General features: G+C 39.5%; 1 protein-coding gene across 2 annotated transcripts in view; it reads left to right on the forward strand.

Moving 5' to 3' along the window:
• The window catches only part of CSMD1 (CUB and Sushi multiple domains 1), a 2,028,797-nt gene that overhangs the window by 1,571,496 nt on the left and 432,624 nt on the right, over window positions 1-24,677 (forward strand). The window contains exon 12 of one of the 2 annotated variants that reach the window (XM_027598604.2): window positions 7,203-7,315. In XM_027598604.2, the coding sequence (XP_027454405.2) occupies window positions 7,203-7,315 (113 nt within the window). Of the gene's footprint in view, window positions 1-7,202; window positions 7,316-24,677 lie in introns of those variants that run through there. The other variant, XM_027598603.2, reaches the window with a different exon arrangement.

Consider the following 24,677-nt stretch of genomic DNA (forward strand, 5'->3'; position numbering starts at 1 on the left):
CATCAAACCACTGAATACAAGTCAGCTCTACCTTCTCTGAAATCTGTCAAAAAGTCGTAGAATTTTAGATTTCAACAACTCCTTTAAAATCATTAATACAATTATTTAACAGATGAGGAAGCTGACATAGAGGTAAAATAATTTAGCTTAAATTAGGGGTGAATTAACGACAGAGCTATAACAGGACCCCAAGTACCAAGTCCTTGGTATGTTAAGATAAAATAAAGATTTAAATCATCATTTGGAAATAATCCTATAAAATTTTAACATGTGGATATATATTAAATTTTAATGAGACTTAATTTATATTTTCATTTATGTATTTACTACAAAAATACTGCATGTTATGTGCCAGAGTCGGGAAAAAAAGACCAAGATGTAAGCGTACCCTCAAGGAACTTCAGAATTCAGTAGGAGAAAAATGTTAAAGTAGGTGCTTGCAATGCATTTGTCTTAAATGAGGTATATGCAGAGACTATACAATGGTCTAGAGAAAAAATTCTTACATTGTCTGAAGGAGTTAAGAAATGACTCGTGAGAACCCTCAAATCTTTAAGAACTCTTAGTTGCTATCTAAGAAGAATGGTTATCAAGGCAGTGATTTCAGTATTTGCCAAAAACCTGGAAGCCGAGAAATGCAAGTATTTTGGAGGATGTTTACAAAGGTCAATATGGTTGAAGCATAAGGTTCACCTATGTCTGGGACAAATTGGAAATTCCAATGTAGAGACAGAGGGCAAGAGAAAGCTGGAAATCCCAATATGATGGCTCTTTTTTCCAAAAGAAAATTTTATTGTAGTTTTCTAACAAGTAAATCAAGTTACTTAGTGTTTCATTAGAATAGTTTTATTTTTAAGTTTAAATCAAAACATTATGTACTCTAAAGAGAATTTAGGAAAAAATGAAGCTGTTTTAAAGAAAGTGATTAAAAAGTATGTGTTAGGATGACTGCTAAAGTATTTTATCAAAACAAGCATCTATTTTATTTTCCAGGTACTAATATTTTTTTAAAAAATTCCATTTTGAACAGATAAGCAGTTGCAAAGGGTATCAATAATATTTGCTCTTTGTTTCCAAAAACTCACTTGCCAGTGCCAGATAATGAAAATCATTGCAGAAACACACACACAAAGAAAAAGAACAAGGAAACTGTTTTCCTTTATTTTAAAAAGCAGTAAAATCATTTTAAGATTAAAAAATTTAACACAAATATACTTTTAAAATTTTTCAAGTAATTTTTAAAAACATCAAATAATCTTAAAATAATTATTAAAAAATAACTGTGAATGCCATCTCACAATTTTTTTCATAAATAGACCGTTAAATAAGTAGCCAGCTTAAATTCTAAAGAGAAATACAAACCATCCTAATCTGACTTTGATTGAATGAACTTTGTGTAAAGTATAACAGTGCACCTGCTTGTTCAATTTTATGTGAATCAACAGACTGACATAGATAGAAATAAAATAATAGCTAGTGCAGAACTATAAGAAATTCAAACATATGCGCCAGAGGTATTTCTAAAGTAGTAAATTTGGCAACATAAATCTTTTCAAGGTATGAACATTTTCTACATGGTAGTTCAGTTTTTGACAACTTAGAATTAAACCCAATGCCTAGAAGGGAAGGGATTCCAGAACCAGGAGGCTGTAATGAGGCTGCTTCCGTGATGCTGGTGTGGGCCAATCAGCACTCAAAGTAAGAAAGTGGAGACAGAGAGAAGGAAGTGGTGTGGTGAATGGGATGGCAAGAGAGGGGAAAGCAAGAGAAGGCACTACCTCCCTCCACATCTAGTGACTAGGTGGTCGATGGGATCAGGAGAGGTTTCGGAGACTCGGAAGGGCAGGCAGTTCATACTTGATTGCCTCAATGTACTTTCTCCTATATTTACAAATAAAGTTATCTGTATTGAGGAAGGGAAATAACATTGGGAAGGAGCTTGGGAAAGATGATGATGGTTTGTGACAACAGTTAGCGGAATGGGAAGGGAAAATACGCTGGGTGGGGCCCAGGGAAAAAGTGTGTGTTGAGTGGCCGGCAGGAATCTGGAGACCATAGGTATATATTGGTGTAAGTCAACAAATTCTTCATCAACTTAGAGGAAGATAGACCGGATTGTTGGGTTGATCCTAGGTGGGTTTTGTCAGATAGATGGAGCAGATGGCCAGCATACCAAGAGCACTGTGGAGGGACTGCTGAGAGGGTATACCAGAGTATCAGCCACATTGTCCAGGGCATGTAAAATAATAATGAAATAAATAGAGGCCCCTGGAATTTGAAGAGTGGGTTTCAGTGGAGTGCAAGCACAGGACAGTTAAAGGACACTGGTGGTCAGAGAGAGTGGTGAAGAGGCTAGGACTTTTATTATAGAGTAGCAAAGTGCAAGGTATGACCAGCATCTCACTTTAAATGGAGGGGAGGGTTGGGTCCCTGGAGTTGAAAGGATCAAGGAACTATGAATTGTTTACCAGAACCATCCCTGTGGACACGCTTACAGTAATGATGGCAATCACAAGGTGGGTTGCAGGAAGGAGATGACAGAGATAAGCAGTGGGGCGGGGTTGAATAATGTCCTGAATCTCAAGGTCCAGGGGATATTGCAGGTGACTGGAGAGCGGACATGAGGAATGTAGATCAGAGGGGTGTTGACTCCAACTCCAGTCAATGTCGATAAATGCCCAAAAGAAGATGTGGTGTGTATACACACACACACATACACACACACGAATATTCCTCAGCCGTTAACAAGAATGGAATCTTGCCATTGGCAACGATGTGGATGGAATGGATGGACCTAGATTGTATTGTACTGAGTGAAATAAGTCAAACAAAGACAAATACCATCTGATTTCACTGATATGTGGAATCTAAATATAATAATGATAAAATAACAAATACAAAACGAGGAACAGTCTCATAAATCCAGAGAACAAATTGGTGGTTGCCAGCAGGGAGGGGGATCAGGGTCGGTGAAATAAATGAAGAGGATTAAGACGCACAAACCTCCAGTTGTATAATAATTAAGTGACGAGGACGACAAGAATTGCATAGGGGAGATAGTCAACAACATTGTAATGGTGCTGCATGGGGACAGATGGTGAGCACTGCATAATGTACAGACTTGTTGAATCACTACTGCATGTCAAACATAATTCGATAAAAAAGAAAAAATAAAAAGGAAGAAAAAAGCCTTCTCTTCTACTTACATGTAACTCAAGAGTCAATATCTAGTAGCATGTAAGAAAAATCAGTGGTTATAATACTTTTTTTACGTTTATATAAACTTTATGACAAAATGATACTTGTACTTTTCTATTCATTTTCTTACCATGGCAGTGATTTTTTAAAGGATTCTATTCTTAAGTAATCTCTACACCCAACATGAGGCTCAGACTCACAACCCCAAGATCGAGAGTTGCATCCAAAGGAGCCAGCGAGGCGCCTACCCAAAACAGTGAATTTAACCTAAGATACAACAAGTAACTGCTTATAATGGCTATGAGTGAGACCAGACTTACCTTCATATATTCACATAGTCTAGAAAATGTAATCCAGAAGAAATAAAAAAGGAAAGAAATAAGCCAGATAGAAAATGAGCACCTGGAGACCCCCTTCCTCCAGAAATACCAGACATAACCTCTGCTGAGAATGGTTAGGAAAGCTGAATATATAATGAAGAGGCAAATCTTTCAAGGCAACAGAGACTAATATAAGGCAGCCAGGATTTTAGAAGAGAGAAGTCAAAGAAGAACAGATATGCATTAAGATGAATCTCATTCATATTTCATAAATCATTTTCCCCTGGGGGCATTTTCTGATTCTCAGTTTAGGGCATCCTGGCAGACAGATATCAGTGACTCAGAGAATATGGTTTTGGGAGACATGGGATGTGGGGGCCCCTGAACTGGGCTATCAAAACACTGAGGACTTGAGGGTCCAAGTTTTCAAGGAAGAGGAATTACCAGAAAAACAAGCCTGGCATCTGGTTGGCTTTGGTCCTTGTGTATTTGCCTAACTTTCCAGGATTAGAAGCAAAGAACCCAAGCAAAAAATTGCTGCTACAGATCTACAGAGCTCAGCAGAACTTTTGGAATTTTCAAGGCTGAGACGACAAAGATGGTGTCCAGGACCTACTTTTTTAAGGAGATCTACTAGTAAATATATTCTCTGGATTGTGACATAAGAAGGGGTGAGCTCTGGGAAAACCACATGCTAGAAATGCAGCTGAGAATCATTCCAATGCCTGAATGGGTCAAGGTGGTCACTCCACTGTCAGAAGAAAATTAAATTCTCTCAGGGGAAGGTAATAGTATACACGACTTCTAGGTTGGCTTATACACAATGTCTGGCGTTTAATCTAAAATTACCTGAAATGTCCAGAACAGTACCCAATGACTCCAATCCAGGAGAGATAGAATAGAAAAAGAACAAGATACCCAGACATTGCAGTTAACACTCAGGGACTCTGATAATTAACTATGATTTATACATTTAAAAAATAAATGAAATAATCAAGAATTTTACCACTAAACTGTAATATATAACAACAAGTCAAATGGAAGTTTAAGAACTGAGCAACACAGTATCTGCTATAATTACCTCAATCTATGTGGTTTGAACTGGAAGATAGTTTAGTAAAATCATTCCAGCTGAATCAGGGAGAATGCACAGAAATGATGGGTATACTTGGAGTTCCGGAAGGGAGTGACCAATATTGAAAACATTATCACTAAGAACTTTCCAATACTGACAACAGACATCAAGGTAGAGATTCATGAAATTCCATAAGCCAGTCAGGATAATATAAAGAAAACCTCACACTGGCATATTACAGTAAATCTGCTGCAAAACAGGACAAGGAAATATCTTAAAATCAGTATAAAGAAAAGAAATATTTCAAAGAGCAAATATGAGACTGATGGAATGCTTCTCAATATAAACAACAGAAATAAAAAGATAGCAGAATAACATATTTGAAGTGTTGGGGGGAAGAAAAGCTATCAGGTAAGGTTAAGTCAAAGATAATTAACCAATCAAAAAGGAAAACCAGGAAAAATGAACTTTCATTTATCATGAAATTATATTCTAAAAAAAGGTGAAATTCTCTGATTAGATGAAATAGTATAAATAAAGTATAAAATAATACAAATCAATTATATGATGCTTACAAGAGACAAATATGCAATGTATATACGTAGAGTAACTTGAAAGTAAAAGGTTAGGAAAAGATACTTCTGGTAAGGACTAACAAAAAGAAGAAAAATGTTGTGGCTTTGTAGTCATAAGTCAAAGTAAACAGACATTTACGGTAGACATTTATGTTCTGTTCACTTTTTGGTATGTTGCACTTCAATAAAAGGCATGCATAAAGAAGAAAGTAAGTCTCTTCAAACCAAACAAGCAAATAAAACACCAAATATAAAAGAACAATCTCTCTAGCAAAGAAAAATCTTCAAAAAGAAATATATTTTTAGGGACTGCACATTACTCACTGAAATTCTGTGTTTTTTTTTTTTTTTTCCAACTGGTGTGTAACGTTGCATGAGTTACTTCCCATATAATGACGATTGTTCATCTTCCTTTGAGGAAGCAGGTTTTCTGTACTGCCCCAGGTGAGTGTATTGGGTTGATAGACAAATGGTATAATTGATGGGGCGAATCATGTGTTCATATTCCTGAAAGTACTTTGCTGAAAGCAAAGCTTCCTATTTGATTAGAGACATTCATTTTGGTTGAATTGATTTTCTTCTTACCCTTTTTCTATTTCAACATGCTTTTTTGTCAGCATCTTGAGTTCAGTCAGTGGATTTAGTGTTTCTTTGTGCTGGCTGATAGCGGCCCCTCTGTGACTATTTTATTTACACGCAGTGCATGCTTCGATGAAACTTCCATTTGGTGTGACTTGGACATTGATATGTAGAGGGAAAGTTCAATAAACTCGCCAAATCTATTTCAGCCATGCATGCTGTTCTTCTTGTCAATATTTTCTTAATATATGGCTACTTTGGTTGTGTGTGTGTGTGCGTGTGCGTGTGCGTGTGTGTGTGGTGTGTGCGTGCGTGTGTGTGCGTGTGTGCGTGTGTGTGCGTGTGTGTGCGTGTGTGCGTGTGTGTGTGCGTGTGTGCGTGTGCGTGCGCGTGCGTGCGTGTGTGCGTGCGTGCGTGTGTGTGTGTGCGTGCGTGTGCGTGTGCGTGTGCGTGTGTGTGTGTGTGTGTGAATTGTTTTATTTCATAACAAAATTAAGAGGAAGAAACAGATACGTTCCATGTAATCCCCTGTCGCCTTACACACAGTTTTTCCCACTATCAACAGTCCCCACCAGTTGGTACATTTGTTACAATTAATGAAACCACATTGACACATCATTATCACCCCAAATTCATAGTTTGTATTGAGATTCACTGGTGCTACTTTACATTCTATGGGTTTGGACCAACACAGAAAGACATGTATTGACCATTACAGTATCATATAGGGTAGTTTCACTGCCCTAAAATTCATTCTGTTCTCCACCTCTTCATCCCTCCTCCTACCCCAGGCAACCTCTGATATTTTTTTACTGTCTCCATAGTTTTGCTGTTTCCAGAATGACATAGAGTGGGAATCACACAGTACGTAGCTTAAGTTTCTTTTCATGGCTTGGTAAAATCAGCTCATTTCTTTTTAGTGCTGAATAATATTCCATCCTATGATGTATTCCTAAAAGATATTTTGTGGTAAAGGTACATGATAATTTCAAAGTAGAAAATCTAAGCATTTTGTGAATGAACCAGAACATTCCCTCAGCTTACAGATGTTGATGGTGTGATGTTATTCATGTTGATAGTGTGACATTATACAACCCATACAGCAATAAGATATCCCTCTCCTTCACATGGGATCACAAGCTGTTCCGGGTTCAGGACTAAAAGTCCTGCACCTGGAGAAGCCCTTCAGTTCCGGACAAATAAGATGGTCGGTCACCCTAAGTCAGTTTTTAAAATTGAAGATGTACATTTTCAAACAGAGAAGAGAATAATTACTATAAAATGCCTGTAATGTTGAGGATTAAATATAAGTATAAATTACGAGTGACTATGGATTCCTCAAAGGAGGGTCTTAAGGTATACTTGTTTGTTTAAGTAGCAGGACCATCTTCTTCAAGGTAAAGTAGAGATATTTGGTGATTCAATTAACGGTTTTAACATTTGTCTTCTGTGCAGACTCACTGGGTCCAGCGTTCCTGACCTCATTGTGAGCATGAGCAACCAGATGTGGCTCCACCTGCAGTCCGATGATAGCATTGCCTCCCCTGGATTTAAAGCTGTCTACCAAGGTATGCCCAAGCACACCCACCAACGCTTAAAACTAATAACACTTACAGAGGGCAAGGACCATTCTCCATTGTGTTAGATAGACATAAAATCGGCATGTTGTAAAATAGGGACTGGTTATTTGCAATTTCTTTAATTAAAGCTTCACTTATAGTTCTTTTTTTTTGGAAAGAATTTTTCACTTGTTGAAAGCTTGGCTTGCCCTGATGTGTGTCGTCATTAAATCAAAATCAAGAGTAAGACTAAGTATGAATGCAAGTTATAAAATAATTGTGCACTTGGCATTTTGTCTCTTCCTGAGGGGCAAGTTGTTATGTCTATTAATGAGGGGATACATTTTAAACAGTGAATCAAAGTGGCATTAATTTAGTTAAGCTCCATTGCGTACATGCTCATGTTCAAATGTGTGCTGTTGTTGTTTGTTGTTGTTGTTTCAATGGAAAACAGAGAAATCTATATGAAATGGGAAAAAATTTTTACCAAGTTCTCGTGTAGAGGGAAAAATAAATGTTGTTTGGAAGTTATGAGTTATAATTACTCTGGAGATGTTGGATTCACCTCTGAATTCATGTCCAGGAGCCATCATATCAGGGAAGGGTTTTCCATCATGCAGTACAGCTGTGTGTTCCCATAAACCAGGGCCTCATGTGGGACATCTTTTAAAATAATCCCACTATATTGCTCTACCTACATTGTTTCATCTGGAAGGATCTCATAGGTGAGAGGTATCTTTTAACCTTAACATACTGATTGGTATTTTTTAAAAAATTATTGGAGAAAATTTCATAATGGAAACTGAAGTAGAAAGAACAATATAAGAAACCAGAAAGGATCTATATTTGTAAATTTTATAAGCCTCCCAGATATTTTGCTATTGGCTCAAGAATTGGCTTGAGAGATAGCTGCGTGACCCACATGCTCTTCTAGATTGCCAGCCTCATCTCAGTCCTGCCTCTGCTCAAGTATCCTAGAACATTCTTTGGGAAACCAATCATATTTCCTACAGTTAGATATTCCCCCAAAATACTAGACGCATACACAAATCTTAATTCAATAATTACCTGTTTAAAAAGTAGACTTCTCTCCCTTTCCCCAAAAGAGAAAAAAAAGAACCTCCCCCTTCCCCCTCAAATCAGCAGGTCAACCAGCTGGCCCTTCAATCCGGGTCTCGTGAGATTCAGTTCAAGTAGGCCCACCTGTACACGTCTGCTCTGATGGTGAATAGGCAACAGCCAGCTACTAGCTAGGTATCACTTCGGTCTCTCAGAGCATACCATCACCTTTGGCTTGATCTCTCCTGAGTTCCAGAGGTGGCAAATAACAGAGAGTGAACTAAGGGAGAAAGGTAGTCTTTGTCTGGAATGCAAAGGACAAAAATGAGCTTCATAATATCCAGACCTCAGGGCACCGAGAAGAGCTATACATAGGCACCACTGTTTTAACTGGCAACACACACATGTGCACACATACACTGACCATTCTCCCTGAGCTACACTCTTTGGTGTTCTTGAGATCAGTAGTCAAACAGTTTGACTCAAGAAATAAACATGAAAGAGGCTTGGGAACATGTTCACTTCTTTTAGATTACACAGATGGGTGAAGAGCCTCTATCTTCAGTTTAGATCCTGTATGTATTTGACAAAGACAAAGAAATCATTCTCTCATGCTCAGAGACTACATATGTGTCCCCAGACACAATAAAATGATCTCCGATTAAAATGTTTTACAAATTATTTTATAAAACTACTTATTTATAAAACATAAAGGGTATATTTCAGCTATCATTTGCATTTGATGCCGTACTTTCAACAAGCCACAAACTGATTTGAAATCATTTTCAACAAGATCGAGAGAGCATTTTACAGTCTTGGATGCAAGTTAAGAGAAGTCTTTTCAGGGTCAACTTTATACTGTCAGACAAATGCCTGTGAACTGATTGTCACTTTATCAAAATAACCAGGAAATTGCATTTTAAACCCATTCATATATTTTTGTTACTACAAAAAATCAATTATTAAAAAGAAACTATTTAAACCATAATCTAAGAAGATATACAGTGGCCATTCAGAATAAAACATAAATCTGTGTTTTACATAACAATGTGCATTTTCCAAAACTTAGATACTTTCCATAAGTAAGGTATCAAAATTTTAGAGAACAAATTACAAAATACTGTGATACAATAAAAGTGGTGATGATTTTACTTGGATTATTTTGCTGGAGAGGAGACGTTAAAAAGAAAGAAATAATTAATTTGTAAGTTTTATTGTCAGGAAAACTTTTGAAGTTCCCCTGGGCAAAGGAAAAAAAAAAATTACTAGTTATCCTTTCTTTTCTAGCACACTCTTCGTGGTTAAAGGATGGGGTAACAGTCTGTGCCTTTCATCGCCCTGAGCTATTTTACTACTCGGAAGGTTGTAGAAAACTAATAGCAGGCAGGTGATCCCTGACCACGGAAACACACATGAACTCTGTGGGGAGGAAACACCACTGATGATTGCCCAGTGGCTAAAGATGACTTTGGCATCTCTTATCAAATTCATGTCAGTGTTGCTAATTGTCTTTGTGTGTGTGTCCTTGGAATTCTCCTTTGAGATGGTTTTTCGAATATCTTAGAGGTTCCTTCATCAGTTGCTGAGTCTATTAAAATCTTTAACAGGACCTGTATGTGCGTGTATTGATGAAAGTGAGACAAACAGATTTGCAGAGTTAGAATTTTATTTTCTTCAATTGTACTTTATGAATTTGAGTAAAGGGAGAGTATGCCCATTTTCTAAGGGTGTATCATAGAATATTCAGGAGCTGAAAATATGTTATGAGAAGTTATTGCCTATCAAGCCAATGAGGCAGATGGTCATCAAGCTTCTTCCAACCCCAAACAATAAGCAGGCTGACCGTGACAGTGTCCTGAGCAAGACCGAGCCCAGGCTGGTACACCGCACGCTCCCTGTGAGCTTCTGTGGTCATGGCACTAAAAAGTTCTATGGTGGCTAGGGCGCCTGGGTGGCTCAGTCGTTAAGCATCTGCCTTCAGCTCAGGTCATGATCCCAGGGTCCTGGGATCAGGCCGCGCATCGGGCTCCTTGCTCTGTGGGAAGCCTGCTTCTCCCACTCCCCCTGCTTTTGTCACCTCTCTTGCTGGGTCTCTGTCAAATAAATAAATAAAATCTTAAAAAAGAAGAGAAAGTTCTATGGTGGGGAGAGCCCAGTATCAGTGTCTTTATCTATAAGCTGTGAAAGATTCTTCCTCCCTAGGAAAATGGGGTGAGATTGGGGGACTGATGGCTCTTCTCAATAAGAAATGATTTGACAGAAATGATGGGTACACCCCATTCAAAGGTTAGGGCTCGAATGCACAGATAATTGCGGAATACTTCCTGACATTTGGATAGTTAAAGTTGACCTTTAACTGGACTTCTACACAACCGTACAGTCTTCAAGGAAGCAGGGTAGAGGTAGAATCCTTTCCACATGACCTATTCTGGCTACTGCCTTTGGTGAAATCCAAAAGCATCAGTGAAATACCAAACACTTCCCAACAGGGCAAACTGCAGTAAATTAACTCCGGCCACATTAAGACACACATCGTAAGGTTTATAGGACGAAGACTAAAGGGACTAGATCATTGCCAAATCGTAGATCCTTGACTATTAAGAGATAGAAGTATTCTCAATTAAAATATAAATATTCTTCCAAGTGTCATATTTCAGTTTGAATGACCCTACAGCATTAATTATAATTACATTGAGCTGTAATTAGTACTCTGTTTACCAGCTCAATAGTGTATTAATACCTATAGCTTGAGATGTCACAGAAAGGTAGATGGCCATCAATCCTTGACAGATTGCCAATTCAAGGCCACGTATTATCTTTTGACAAAATAATATTCCAAAATTCAAAAAGATAATTAAAGAGCTAATATAATATCTGAGGATTTAAAAAATCTAGAGAATCCTAAATATCAAAAGAAAGCATTGTAGAAATTATTTCCAGAGTGCTATATTAAGCTAACAGGGATAAGATAAAAACCACTTGTAAAGGTTATTGTCAAAAATATAAATAATTGCGTTATTTAAACTACAGTTGTTTGGGCGCCTGGGTGGCTTAGTCATTAAGCATCTGCCTTCGGCTCAGGTCATGATCCCAGGGTCCTGGGATCGAGCCCCGCATCGGGCTCCCTGCTCAGTGGGAAGCCTGCTTCTCCCTCTCCCACGCCCCCTGCTTGTGTTCCCTCTCTCGCTGTGTCTCTCTCTGTCAAATAAATACATAAAATCTTTAAAAAATAAAATAAAAAATAAACTATAGTTGTTTGTTAATTATGTTGTCAGAAAAAAATATATGTAGTTGATAGTTGCACATGATTTAACTTCCCAGTTTTTTTTTTTTTAAAGATTCTATTTCTTTATTTAGAGAGCAAGAGAGCAAGCAGGGGGTGGGCAGTGACAGAGAGACTCTCAAGCCAACTCCCCACTAATGCAGAGCCCAACATGGGGCTTTATCTCATGACCCGAGGTCATGACCTAAGCCAAAATCAAGGTTCAGACACTTAAGTGACGGAGCCCCCCAGGCGCCCCAAACCTCCAGGTTTTGGTATTGCATGGCTTTAACTAACATACAGTGTGGGTTAAGAACATGGGCTGTGTACCACCTACTAGCTGTGTAACTGAGGACAAGTTGTTTAAACTCTTTGTGCAGCAGATTCCTCGTTTAGCAAAAAGGGACAATAGAGTAATGACATTTGCTTCCTAAGTCTGCTGTTACAGAGCTCAAATGACTTAAAATATGGAAATCCCATAGCACATGGAGTAGGAAATGCTAGCTAGTATTTGCATACACGTTTTCTTTGTTAATTTTGAGATTTTCCTCTAAGTAAGGTTTTTCATTATATAAATATCAGCGCTCATAATAAAATATGTAAGAATAGTAAGTGTCCCTTCCCTTTGCCTTTTGACTTGGCCAGATAACTTTCTCAAAGGCAATGTCTCTCAGCTTTTCCAGAATTTTCGATGCATATAACATCAAATTTGAAATCTCGGTTTGTCTCTTAGTCTACAAACTCCAGAGTAACTTTGATATGCAAGAAATGACACATCCTCTTATTTTAAAATCAACTTGAATTTCTTTCAGAGACTCCATCCTAACATCATGTCATTATTGGCGGGGCGGGGTCCTCACATCACCCCTTATCTGCTCATTACCTCCGTCTCACCAAGAGGTTGAGAATTCCCCACGTTTTGTAAGGGATACAAAAGGTTTGGGGGTCCTCAGATCCTTGGATCACACTTGTAATCCCTGAGACAGTCATGGTCTCTCTCCTTTGGGCACTCTTCCTCCAGAAGCTGCCTGGTGGGCCCTCTGCTGGCAGCCTCTCATCCCCCAGCATACACAGTGATGGTCCAGTGGTTTCGTGCAGGAGAACTTTGGGTCCAACCACCCACCTGTGCACCGCCATCATTCCAGGCTCCTAGGCCTGGGGGCATCCCAGTTCTCTGTATTTGTTCCCATTGCTTACCCCTCAGAGACATTCACCAAAAGCCTCCCCTCAAGATGCGTACAGAGTATACTCGATTAACTTAGTCTGTTAAAGAAGAGTTTGTGTTACAGTAACCAGGGTGAGAAGGCGCAGGGGACAGTCTGGATATGCTTGGGAATCATACAGTTTCAAGGGAAACTCAGAAACTGAAATACAGACAGGAGCACTGCCAATAATTCAAGGGCAGCAACAGGAAATATGAACTAATAGAAACTATTTTATATATATATACATATATATATATGTATATATATGACAGAGAGAGAGAGAGTCTATGATAAGTGATATTTACCATAAGAGAATTATTGGAAAAAATATTATGCAACGTTTTAAAAAAAATGACAGTATTTTAGGGAGGTATGTTAGATGTCTGAGAAAGTGATGGAGTAGAGCTCTGATATTTTGTTTGTTCAAAGGTTTTTAAAACCTTTGTGTACATGAAAATATTTAATTCAAAATAATCTTTTCAAAAATCCAAAAGGTTAAAAAAATAAGATGTAAATAATTATAGTACAAGCTGACTAAAGCAATACTAATTTATTAAACTGTAAGACTTAATGTATATATAATTGTATATGATATATACACATATAATTTATAAATCTGTAAATAATATATATAGCTCATATACATGTATAAGTTATATATGTACAAATCATATATATTTCAAGTATTGGAACAATATGGAAAGCTAACACGTTTAGTGCATAGTTTTTCCTATGTTATATTTAAAATATCTTTATTTCTTATTATAAGTTACAAAAGTAACTATTGAAGATCAAAAAATGTTGTGTAAACCAATCTTACATTTAATATTACAGTAGAATTCTTTTCAAAATATTATATTAATATAATAGAACATGCAATTGTATACATTTAAAATATGCATTGTGTATTAGACAAGATTGGTAGTCACTTGAAAAGAAAGGGAAAAAGTCTATTCTCAATTCAGTTCGTGACCATGGTGCCTTCTAGCATTGAGGAAGGCTGACAAGCAAGCTCAGTGCCTGGATATTTGCCTAAACAATTAGGATTTTGCAATGTTCGTAGCCCTGCATTTTTTATGGCTTCCCTGTCTAGAGTTAAGTGGGCTAACTCTGGATCATTTTTGTCACAGAAATAATGTTTGGTTGGCGTTCATCACACATGTTGATGAACTGCTTTTCCACAAATCATGTTTTATGTAATTTACCATAGCTATTTAAATTTTAGCAGGGGGTAAATTAAAGGAAATGTTCCCTGTGATGTGCTGCTGTGTGGTAAAAACAAGATCTATTTTAGGTTCACACCAAGAATTATTTCAGTAGAATAATTTGAGTTCAGCATTACTGTTTTATACCAAAACCACAACTGTCTTCCCTTGTCTGGTGAACACAGTGGAAACGGGAGTTTGGGCCTCTCTGTCTGTACCCAGGGGTCTCTGCGTTTGTGCTGAGTAGAAAGCGGATGCTCCGCGGTGCATGCACTTAGCACAGGGGAATACATCTCCACTACCCCTGGGAGACAGCACTGCAGACACACGATTGACGTATAATCTTTGAGATACTTGTCATGGTTATTAATTTCATGTGTCACCCTGACAGGGCCATGAGGCGCCTGAACATCTGGTCAAACATTATTCTGGTTGTGTTTGCAAGGCTGTTTCTGGATGTGGTTAAAGTCTGAATTAGTTGACTGGATAAAGCAGTTTACCTCCTCAGTGTGGGTGGGTTTCATCCAATCAGTTGAAGGCTTGACTACAGGCATACCCTGGAGATATGTTGGGTTCATGTCCAGACCACCACAATAAAATAAATATCACAGTAAAGCAAGGGAAATGAAGTTTTGTTTGTTTCCCAGTGCATATGAAAGTTATGTTTACACTATACCATGGTCAACTAACTAGGTGCCTAATGGCATTATTTCTAAAAATCAGTGTACCTACCTTAATATAAAAATGCTTTATTGAGGGGGTGCCTGGGTGGTTCAGTCCGTTATGCATCTGCCTTTGGCTCAGGTCATGATCTCAGGGTCCTGGGATGGAGCCCCAAGTTGGGCTTCCTGCTCAGCAGGGAGTCTGCTTCTCCCTCTACCTTCCCCCCCCCCCGCTTGTGCACTCTCTCTCTCAAATAAAAAAAATAAAATCTTTAAAAAAATACTTATTGTTAAAAAATGGTAGCCATCAGGGCGCCTGTGTGGCTCAGTCATTAAGCGTCTGCCTTCAGCTCAAGTCTTGAACCCAGGGTGCTGGGATCAAGCCCCGCATCGGGCTCCCTGCTCCGCAGGAAGCCTGCTTCTCCCTCTCCCACTCCCCCTGCGTGTGTCCTGTCTCTTGCTCTCTCTCTCTGTCAAATAAACAAATAAATAAAAATATTAATAAAATAAAAAATGGTAGCCACCCCCTCAGCATTCAGCAAGCCCTACTCACTGATCACAGATCCCATAACAAGTATAATAATGAAAACATTTGAAATATTGCACGAATCACCAAAATGGGACACAGAGACACAAAATGATCAAATGCTGTTTGGAAAGTGGTGCTGATAGAATTGCTCGATGCAGGTTTGCCACAAATGTTTAATTTGGTAAAAAAAAAAAAAAAGGTAATGCTGTATCTGCAAAGTACAATAAAGTGAAACACAATGTTGAGCAAGAGGCTGAGTGAAGGAAAGTTGGCCTCTCTATTCGGCTCTCTGTGACTGGAACAATGGTCTTCCCCTGTCTTCAGACTCAGATTTGGACCAGAACTTACATCATTGACTCTCCTGGGTCTGGACTTCCCAGTCTCCACAATCATATGAGCCAATTCCTTCAAATCATCTATCTCCATAGATCGACTCATCAGATCAATCGATAAAGAGATATCCTATTGGTTTTCTTTCTCTGGGGTGCCCCGACTAATACAATATTTCTCTCCTTGAATGGTTGGATTTGATCCAGTTTCTTGACACAGACTCTTCCTCATCCTCTGTGTGAGTAATTGTACGTTTAAACGGAGTCCACGGAAAATTGGATGCACAGAGTGTGACTACTGAACAGACGAAAACTCGTTGGTCCATATAGAACAGAGCTCATGCCCCTGGCCTTGTTAGTGTGAAGCGAGGATGCTACTCAGACAAAGTCAGCCATAAGTGTGCCTGTCAGAGTAATAGACTGATTTGCAAAACCCTTAAGGCAAGATAAAGCTGCATGAAATAACTTCACGTAAACTTTTGTTTTAATCCTGTGCAAATTCCCAGGCGAAAATCACCAAGCAGTAATAATGTATGCTTCCTTCTTCGCGATAAATATGGGCTTGTATCTAAAGTGAGTACAAAACATTCTTCGAGGGCCTGGATTATAATCTATGACAAGTCAGCCTTTGTCCGGGAGCCAGACTCTGGATGGAGATTTGTGTATGAAGGGAGGTCCTTGAAGAGAAGGGAAGGGAGCGGCGTGGGGTCAGGGAGAAGCTGGACAGTACCTGGTGCCTTTGCTACTCCAACAGAGCTCTGCATGGGGGATGGCCCTGCAGGGTTTCCTCCACAGAAGCAAGAGGGCTGAGCTCGCTCGGGACCTTACACTGTGGCTGTGGGCTGTCCCCAGGGTGGGGGAGTTACACTGTTGGAGGGGATTCCCAAGAAGGGACGCAGCCTTCATGAGTGCCTTGTTCAGAAGGGGATATTCAGGTGGGCTCCATGAACCCCTTCTCCAGGAGTCTACTTGCCCTCATTTCCTAGGAAAACTTACAGTACCTACCCATGCTTTCCTACAGTGCTGAATTCCCCTCTCCTTCTGCACACCCCTCTGCTGGTCTCGGTGGCTGAGGAGGCAGGGAGACCCAGACCCAAATCCCTGAGAGGTCTCAGTGCCCGATCGCCATGCCCTTCTCAGGCACAGCTGCTGCATGCATCCATTTTTTATCCTATTTGGGCATGGGGGCACCAAGAGACGTCCCGAGCAGCCTCTGAGTGCCACGGCACAGGTGTTCTCCCTCTCTCTTCCTGTCTACAGCACCCTGCCTCTCTCTTTCCTCATGGTTGGGGAGATTACCCTACACATTGGAGGGCTTCTTCCTTGCTGGCTCATCCTTTGGCATGAAGCTCTTGAAGGGAGTAAGCAGCAGTTTAGGCTTAAAATGGAATAGGGCCCTTCCATCTCTACTGGTGAAAACATTTTCCCTCAAGAACCATCCTACTAGACCCACGGAACCTAAAGTGAGAGGCTTGGGAGCACACACTCTCCATGTCAGTTCTGGGATGATGTGTGGCAGGCACTCCTGCTTCTGCTTCTCAGCTCCTGGACCCATGCTCTCCACGTACGGGGGCGGTCAGCACCATGTAAGGTTGTTGATTTCAGGTGGTTGCTGTGTCCCAGGGAACAGCATCCCATCCCCACGGTGTCATCTCCACAATGGCTTCACAACTATGCCTTTGAAGGGAGATCCGTCATTCTATCAGGTGAAGAGCTCCTGAGCTGGTGGTGTATGACTGGATCCTTGGGCTCCATGTATACACATACACTGGCTGGCAGCTCCTTCTCTGATGGAAAGTGAGGCCTTTGTCAGAGAGCAGTTCCCAGAGAGGTACACAGCTGGGAGCTCACACCTGCATACCCTACAATCTCTAACAAGCCCTAGCAAGGCAAAATATCCTGCCAAATGGTGAACTCATGTGTTATAAATTTTAGTTTCCTTAGAGTGGACTTCCTTAAGGATTTCCAGTCATTTAATATCCTAAAGAAGACACATATCATTTCCATCAATACCCCTGAAATAAACTTGGCTATGTCCACGGCCTTCTATCCTTGGGACCAAAAGCAGAAGTATGTACTTAGCTGGTGCCAGACACTTGCCTCCAGACGCCATGTTCACTGTACCACATTCCTGACCTGAAACTCACACAATGCAGTGTGTCCACTCTTACCTGACCTCATCATCTACAGCTGCCAGGTCATCTCCCCGCATTCTTTGAGGATTTGAGCAGCTAGTTCAGAACTGTTACTATGAACAACACACATTTGTCTCATTTCTTAGCGGTGCCCATGGTAGGTGGCCCCATTTTCTCTTCTGGAAATTTCTGTCAGTCCCATCTCATGAATACCTTCCCATCATGTGCCCTCTTTCCGTCTCCACTCCGCAGACTCTAAGGCAGCCCTCCTCTGTATCTGTCCTAGCTGGTCATGGAAATGTCACCCTTCCCTCCTTCCCTGCTGGCTTGTCCATTCTAATCCACACACACCAGCAGTCCAGTCCAAATCATCTCTGCAGGAGAATGGAAATCAAGCATCTTCTTGCACTGTGAAAACCACTGAGAACCCACAGAATATAATGAAACCCAGTTACCAAAGCTCAGCTCCATTCCCCACCACTGCCCTTATATATACTTCATGTTCTAACCATAGGGGGCTTCCAGATCTTCAAACATTATTTTTTCTCTCTCTTTGCATATATACTTTCCCCCAGCAAGGATCATTTTTCCATAGTACCATAATGTAGATAATTTGCACCTCTTTCTGCCCCAGCTCAGATATTATATTCTTCAATAAGCTTAACATGCATGGACTACACTAAATGCTTTTCCTACACATCCCTGTACCACGTCAAACTGACTTCATCACAGTAATTGCTTAAGTGTTTGTCTGCCAAGTAGGTTGGATCTTTGGGGGTACAAGAACCTCTTAAGCCACATATACCTGTGCAATCTCTGGCATGTAGCTGCTCCTTAAATGCAGTTGACCCTTGAACAACAAGGAGGTTAGGGGTCCTGACCCCCCATGCAGTCTAAAATTCAAGTATAACTTCTGACTCCCTCAAAACCCAACTACTAATAGCCTACTGTTGAAGACCTACTGGTAACAGTTGATTAACACATATTTTGTAGGTTATATGTATTATATACTATATTCCTTCAATAAATTAAGATAAGCTAAAGGAAATGTTATCAGGAAAGTCAGAAGGAAGGGAAAATAAATTTACAGTTCTGTACTGTACTTATAGAAAAAATTCATGTGTAAGTGAATCCTCAAATTTCAAATCCACGCTGTTCAAGGGTGGACTGTATATGCAAACTAAGTGAATGAGCAGAAGGATGCCCAAAGCCACAGCTAGTTCCTAGATTGTTTAGAAACTGGTAGTACCACATTGGGCCCCTGACCCTTATTGATATTCTTAAGTACACTTCAGTTTCTTTTCTAAAGAATTTAATTTAGGCTTTCACATTTTATGGAATTCTAGCCAAGTAGAAAAGAAATCAACACACAACATGGGATCTTTCTGGTTGTTGGTGCTACTCTGATCCAAACACCCAAATCTGTTCATATGTTTACTGCTTCATTCTCTTGTGCTTGAGTCCCTGCCTGATTACTTGCCTTAGTACATAGTCCCTAAACAAATAGCTACCCTTCACTAGGTTCCCTTCATCTCCTTTCCCTGGACTATCCATAAATTCCAGGTACCCACCGTGTATCACTGAATTCCCATAATGGCAAAGTGATGCATTTGTGCACAAATTCCCAAGGTGCCAGGATTTAGATGTTTCTTCAGTATTATTTGCTTCTTACACTGGGCTGTGGGTGTAGGTCACCTAGAAATCTTAGTAAGATGCAGATTAAGGTCGGGATGGCGGGGTGTGCTTTAAGAGTCTGCAGTTCTGTGATGCTGAGGCTGCACTACAAGGATGACTAGGTATACAACTCCTAGAATATCACCACATCTGTGTCCCCCCAAGTCAGCATGGGATACCCTGGCATCTGTGTTTCCCCACACACACCCTCTGATGTCGCCGGGCTCCACTTCCCATTCCATGTTCTGTCTGATGAATCAGGGTTTTTCCCCACCTGCAGCTGGTCTGACCTCCGTAGTGGCCCAACCACAGAGGAGGAGATTAATTCAGTTCCTCAACCTTTTCCAGATGGCCCATCTCTGCAAGAGGGGCACACAGCCAAAGACATAAATGTGCGCTCGACATTCTTGGACCTCATACATCGTCCACTTCCCTACATCAGTATTTGTGCTGTTTCCCCTCCCCTGGTGGGTCCTGGTTCACGCACTCTGCCTGGACACATTCTGCCCAGACTTCAAGGCCCATTTTGCTGCCCAGGTGGTGAGGCTTTTCCTAGCACAACTCACAGGGAATAAACTTTCCCTCTAGCATTCTCCGATAGCTCTGGGTCACAACTTTCTCTCAGCCAAGATAACATTTGTGAGTTAGTGTCTTGTGTGCCCTCCAGTCCTTGAGAAGAGAGATCCATTTTATTCAATTTTCTGTCTCCAGGCTACATCAGCAAACACGTCGTCTTCATCTTGGTAAGCAAACCATAGTGTACCGTGCTATAATCGACAGAATGAAGTCACTTAGATTTGGAGAGCTCATCCACTCAAAAAATACCTATTGGCCTTCAACCAGGTGTTTGGCATGGCTTTTGGTATTGAGATACGACTCTCCTGGAAGCTTGCATTTTAGGTTCAAGGCAGAAGATAATTTTAGGTAATGATAGCAAATGAGGAAAACAGAATAAGTTGATATTTTATACAAATACAAGAAAAGGATATAGAGTAAAATATACTCTATTTCTAATTTAATATATTGTTTAATACACCCGTGTTTTGTTAATACCTTGATCTTATAGCTCTGCAAATGAATTGAAATCACGCATTCATTACCTTTTAGCTTTATAGGGTTGTCTGCCTATTAGCTATATGTGGTTTTTTTTGTTCTTAAATCTTTTCCTCTCTTGAATATGCCTGCAATGTTTTAAAATTTGGGTTGTCACATTCTTGCAGGGTTATTTTTCACTTGTTTGTTTTCATTTTTACTATCATAAAAGGATTCAAGCCTAAGTGCATATTAATTGAAATGGTTAGTCTTTGAATATTTATTGTATAATGTTTACATATGTGTGTTTATATAATGTTTATATATGTTAATATACACATATATGCTATGTTTATATATATGTGTCCATCCATATATATATAATATCTGAAAATGTTGAGACTAACTTAAACTGTTCTCTGCTAGGAATCATTTATAAATAGTAATTCATAGAATTTTTTAGCAGTTTTTTATTTCCCCTGAGAACATAAGATTTAGAGCAAGATTGGGTTAATGTTGAGTGTATATATCAACTTCTTGATTATAATTCTCCTTAGATGGTGGGTGTTTAGCAATTTGACAATGGAGTCAGAAGTCAGTGTGCTTAGCGCTAACCCAATTAGGAGAAGCAGAGTTTCTGTTAGTCATAATTTTGTACTATGCAGCATTTTTCTGTGTGTGTGTAAAGAGGAGTTATAGGAGAAATTTCTATACTTCATAGAAACAACTTTATGATTGCTTCTAAAAATACTGGTAGCCTTCTTTGGGTTGCTAATTCCACAGTTTAGGAATTCAACCAAAAAAGACCAAAACTCTTTTGAACACATCATTTTATATACAGTGAGAGCCATATATAGATCTTAGAACAGAGCGAGCTTAAAGAGAGACAATAAAACTGTGCTTGTATTGCTACTTTACCTTTGCAAAGCTCTTTGAGAGAATATGTATAATCTTGTAGATGAGGAACAAAGTAATGTGTGTAAACACAAATGTAGCCAAATTAGAAAATTGGCATATTAGCTAAGAAATGTGTTATTTCAACCAACATTATTGGAAACTTCATCAGATAGCTCTTAAATTTTACCAAGATTACTAGTATAGGTGAATATAAAAATTAAATCTATACAGTAGCTCTTAGGATGAGTTTTCTCAGAGCTTTATTTAATGAAATAAAAATATATGGTGTATTTCAATATAGGAGTTATGCTTATAAAGTAAGCAATTCTGATAACTTGGTTGTATATTTTTTTATTTAAACAATAGCTGTACATATTAATAATTGAGTGCTAGTGGCTGATGTCATTCGGTTACAGATGTTTGTTATTGCTGTTGTTTTTGCTGGTAAATCACACATGGACCCAACCAGTGTTTGATTGTCGTACCTACAGACTGATCGGACCCACATACGCTATTATTAAAACAAAATAAAAACTGTCACACAACAATAAGAACAAAACTGCATACTATAATAGTATCAAGTTTAAGATCATTATTCATTTTGTTGCTATTGTTGAGTGGATCGAAGAATTTATGTGAAGATTAATCAACATTCAGAATGGGCCCAGCTTGAATAAAAATGTGTCTCAGGAGCACCACTTATTCCAAGTTTCTATTTTATCCCTGGGTTACACTTTATGAATGAATTATAAATACTGCCTCCTCTTAACAATGCGAGATAAGCCACTATTAAATATTTAACTGTATCAGCATGTATGAGTGAGGACAGCAGGTTTATCGTGCCAAAGGACATTAAGCTGTGATGGGGAAATATGACATTTAAATTCTAGTTTTAGTGGCCCATCGGCTTGGGCTGCGTCCAACTCTCCCATCTTAACCTTATCATCACAGATTAAGTTTCAGTCTCAGAGTAAACTGCAAGGAAACGTAGTGGAAATTAGTTAGGGGTGATGAGCTCGAGTGTGAAGATCAGGGCAGACTGGTTTGGGAACCATGTTGCAATAAGCATCTAGGCAGCGTCTGGGCATGGGTAGGAATGAAAGCATTGTGAATGATGATGAACAAGACTAGGTTGTGGAATAGTTGAACCTAGCCGTGGGGCTTTCTTTTTTTATTATTATAAAGATTTAATTTATTTGAAAGAGAGAATGAGTAAGAGAGAGAGAGAGAGCACGAGCGGGGGGAAGGAGTGGAGGCAGAGGGAGAAGCAGATTCTCCACTGAACAAGGACCCCAATGCAGGACTCGATCCCAGGACCCTGGAATCATGACCTGAGCTGAAGGCAGACACTTAACTGACTGAGCCACCCAGGCGCCCACAATGTGTCTTTCTCAGTTATATGTTAGCTCTGTGAGATCAAGTTTCTATTATTATTATTATTTTTTTTTTTATTTTTTTACTGGCCACATTTTCTATCTTCCTACCCTTTCATGTGTTGTGAGTCTTTGAATGTAAACCTCATCTGATGTTGTCACCAACAGGAGTCTAGAGTCAAATATGCTGGCATTCAAATTGCTGAAAGTTTTTTTTTTTCCCTCTTTGTTCTTCAGTGTCCCCACAACCTGTGTGTGTTTTTCTTCCAAGTTCCTGCTTCCTTTAGACTGTTTAGTGATCGCAACAAAGTAGAGTCGTGGGATTACTGATATGTATTGATTTAAAAATGGGAAACGTATGTTACTGATTTCAAAATTACAAGTGGAACTAATGTTTTTCTCTACATATATCCTGTATTTTAACCCTCATGCATTTGGTCAGGTCTCTAAGCCAGAAGTGTCCTTCCATCGCGTTTGGTTCTTTGAGACTCAGCCCAGATGCATTTTCTCTTAGGTGTATTTTTGAATCTGTCCTCATTGTATAGCTACTTTTTTTTTTTTTTTTTTTTTGCTTTTCTATAGGGAATTAAGAGTAAGCATAAAGAAGCCTAGTGCAAAGTGAGGCTAAATGAAAACAAAAACTATCTGGGGAAAACAGGCTGCTCCATACCTGAGTTGGAAAGTTCCAGAAGGGTAGCAGGTCCCAGAACAGGATAATGCAGAGGGCAGAGCTTTAGCCAAGAAATCTGAGCTTGAACTTCAATTTGCTGTGAATTTCTCTGGCCTCTAATAGCCCCATCTCCTGTGAGAGGTGGGAACAGATCACCTGCAGACTCTTCTTCCAGCTCTAGAAAAAATATAAATCAACAGTTCTCTGAATATTTGGTTTCTATGGGACACTGATTCCAGGAATGATTAGCAAGCAGAAAGAGAGGTGATTGTTACCTCTGATAATGAAAACCCTCCCCTGGGAATACTCCAGTGCCAAGATGGAAATAGAGGAGACAGCTACATTGTCAACCAAGTGGGAAACCACTGAATAATGCCTAGGATAAAACTGTGCCAAAGTAGTTAACCACAAAAGCATGTGACGGGGCATCTTAGAGATGCTTAATGCTGAGCATTCCCTACATTTTATCAGAGAACGGGAGAGAATTGTAACCACATGCTCAGATGGAAGAGTCATGACTCAGTCATGCTTAAGGTCATATAGTCAGGTGGTCAACAGAGCAGTCAGGTACATCTCCTAAGCAGAGCTGGGGACAGGCTGAGGGGCAGACCCCCACAGTCCATTCCTGTCACTGTAAGGAATCCTAGCGGGCAGGCTGTATGGATGGAAATGGAAGTCAGTAAATCAGATGACTTTATGAATGCCATACAGTCAGAAGAGAAGGTGAGGTTCCCGAGAAACACAGAGGTGGTGAAGAGCTGATTCCCTGTTCCTCCAGCCCCGTGACTTTTTCTCTGTTATTAGAAAGCTTGCTTGTAGCAGGTCATGTTAGTCCTAGACCAGAGCAACAGGGAATTTCTTAATGTTCTGAACATTGAAAATAATTTGAAACTTCCCAACTGAGGACTTCAAATATTATTTTCTGTTCTCACATGAATTCTTTTGCTTATTTTCTCTTTGCTACGGGGAACAGATAGAATAAGAAAGGAAAGATTCCCTTCCCCGGCACTGTCTATCCTTAGGCATTGAAGGCACTTGGGGTGGTACATGACTTGGGTGGAGCCAACCCATTTTATACTGCAGCATAACATAGGAGCACACAGAGAAAAATGGGAGAAAGAGGAATATAGAAAGTTGTGTTGATTAGAACTTCTAATGTTTTAAAAGCAAAGAAACTAAATTCAGCCTCTCAAGGATTTTTCAAACTTAATCCATTTGCTTTCAATTTCCCTCTATGAATCTTGAGATGTGTACCATTATAATGAAAATAATTTAAAACTGATTTTTTTTCTTATTTCTTGAAACAATCCCAAAGGTTAATTGCATTGTGAGTTCTCCC

This window comes from Zalophus californianus, chromosome 2 (genome assembly GCF_009762305.2).
Source record: "Zalophus californianus isolate mZalCal1 chromosome 2, mZalCal1.pri.v2, whole genome shotgun sequence".
NCBI classification, from domain to species: Eukaryota; Metazoa; Chordata; class Mammalia; order Carnivora; family Otariidae; genus Zalophus; species Zalophus californianus.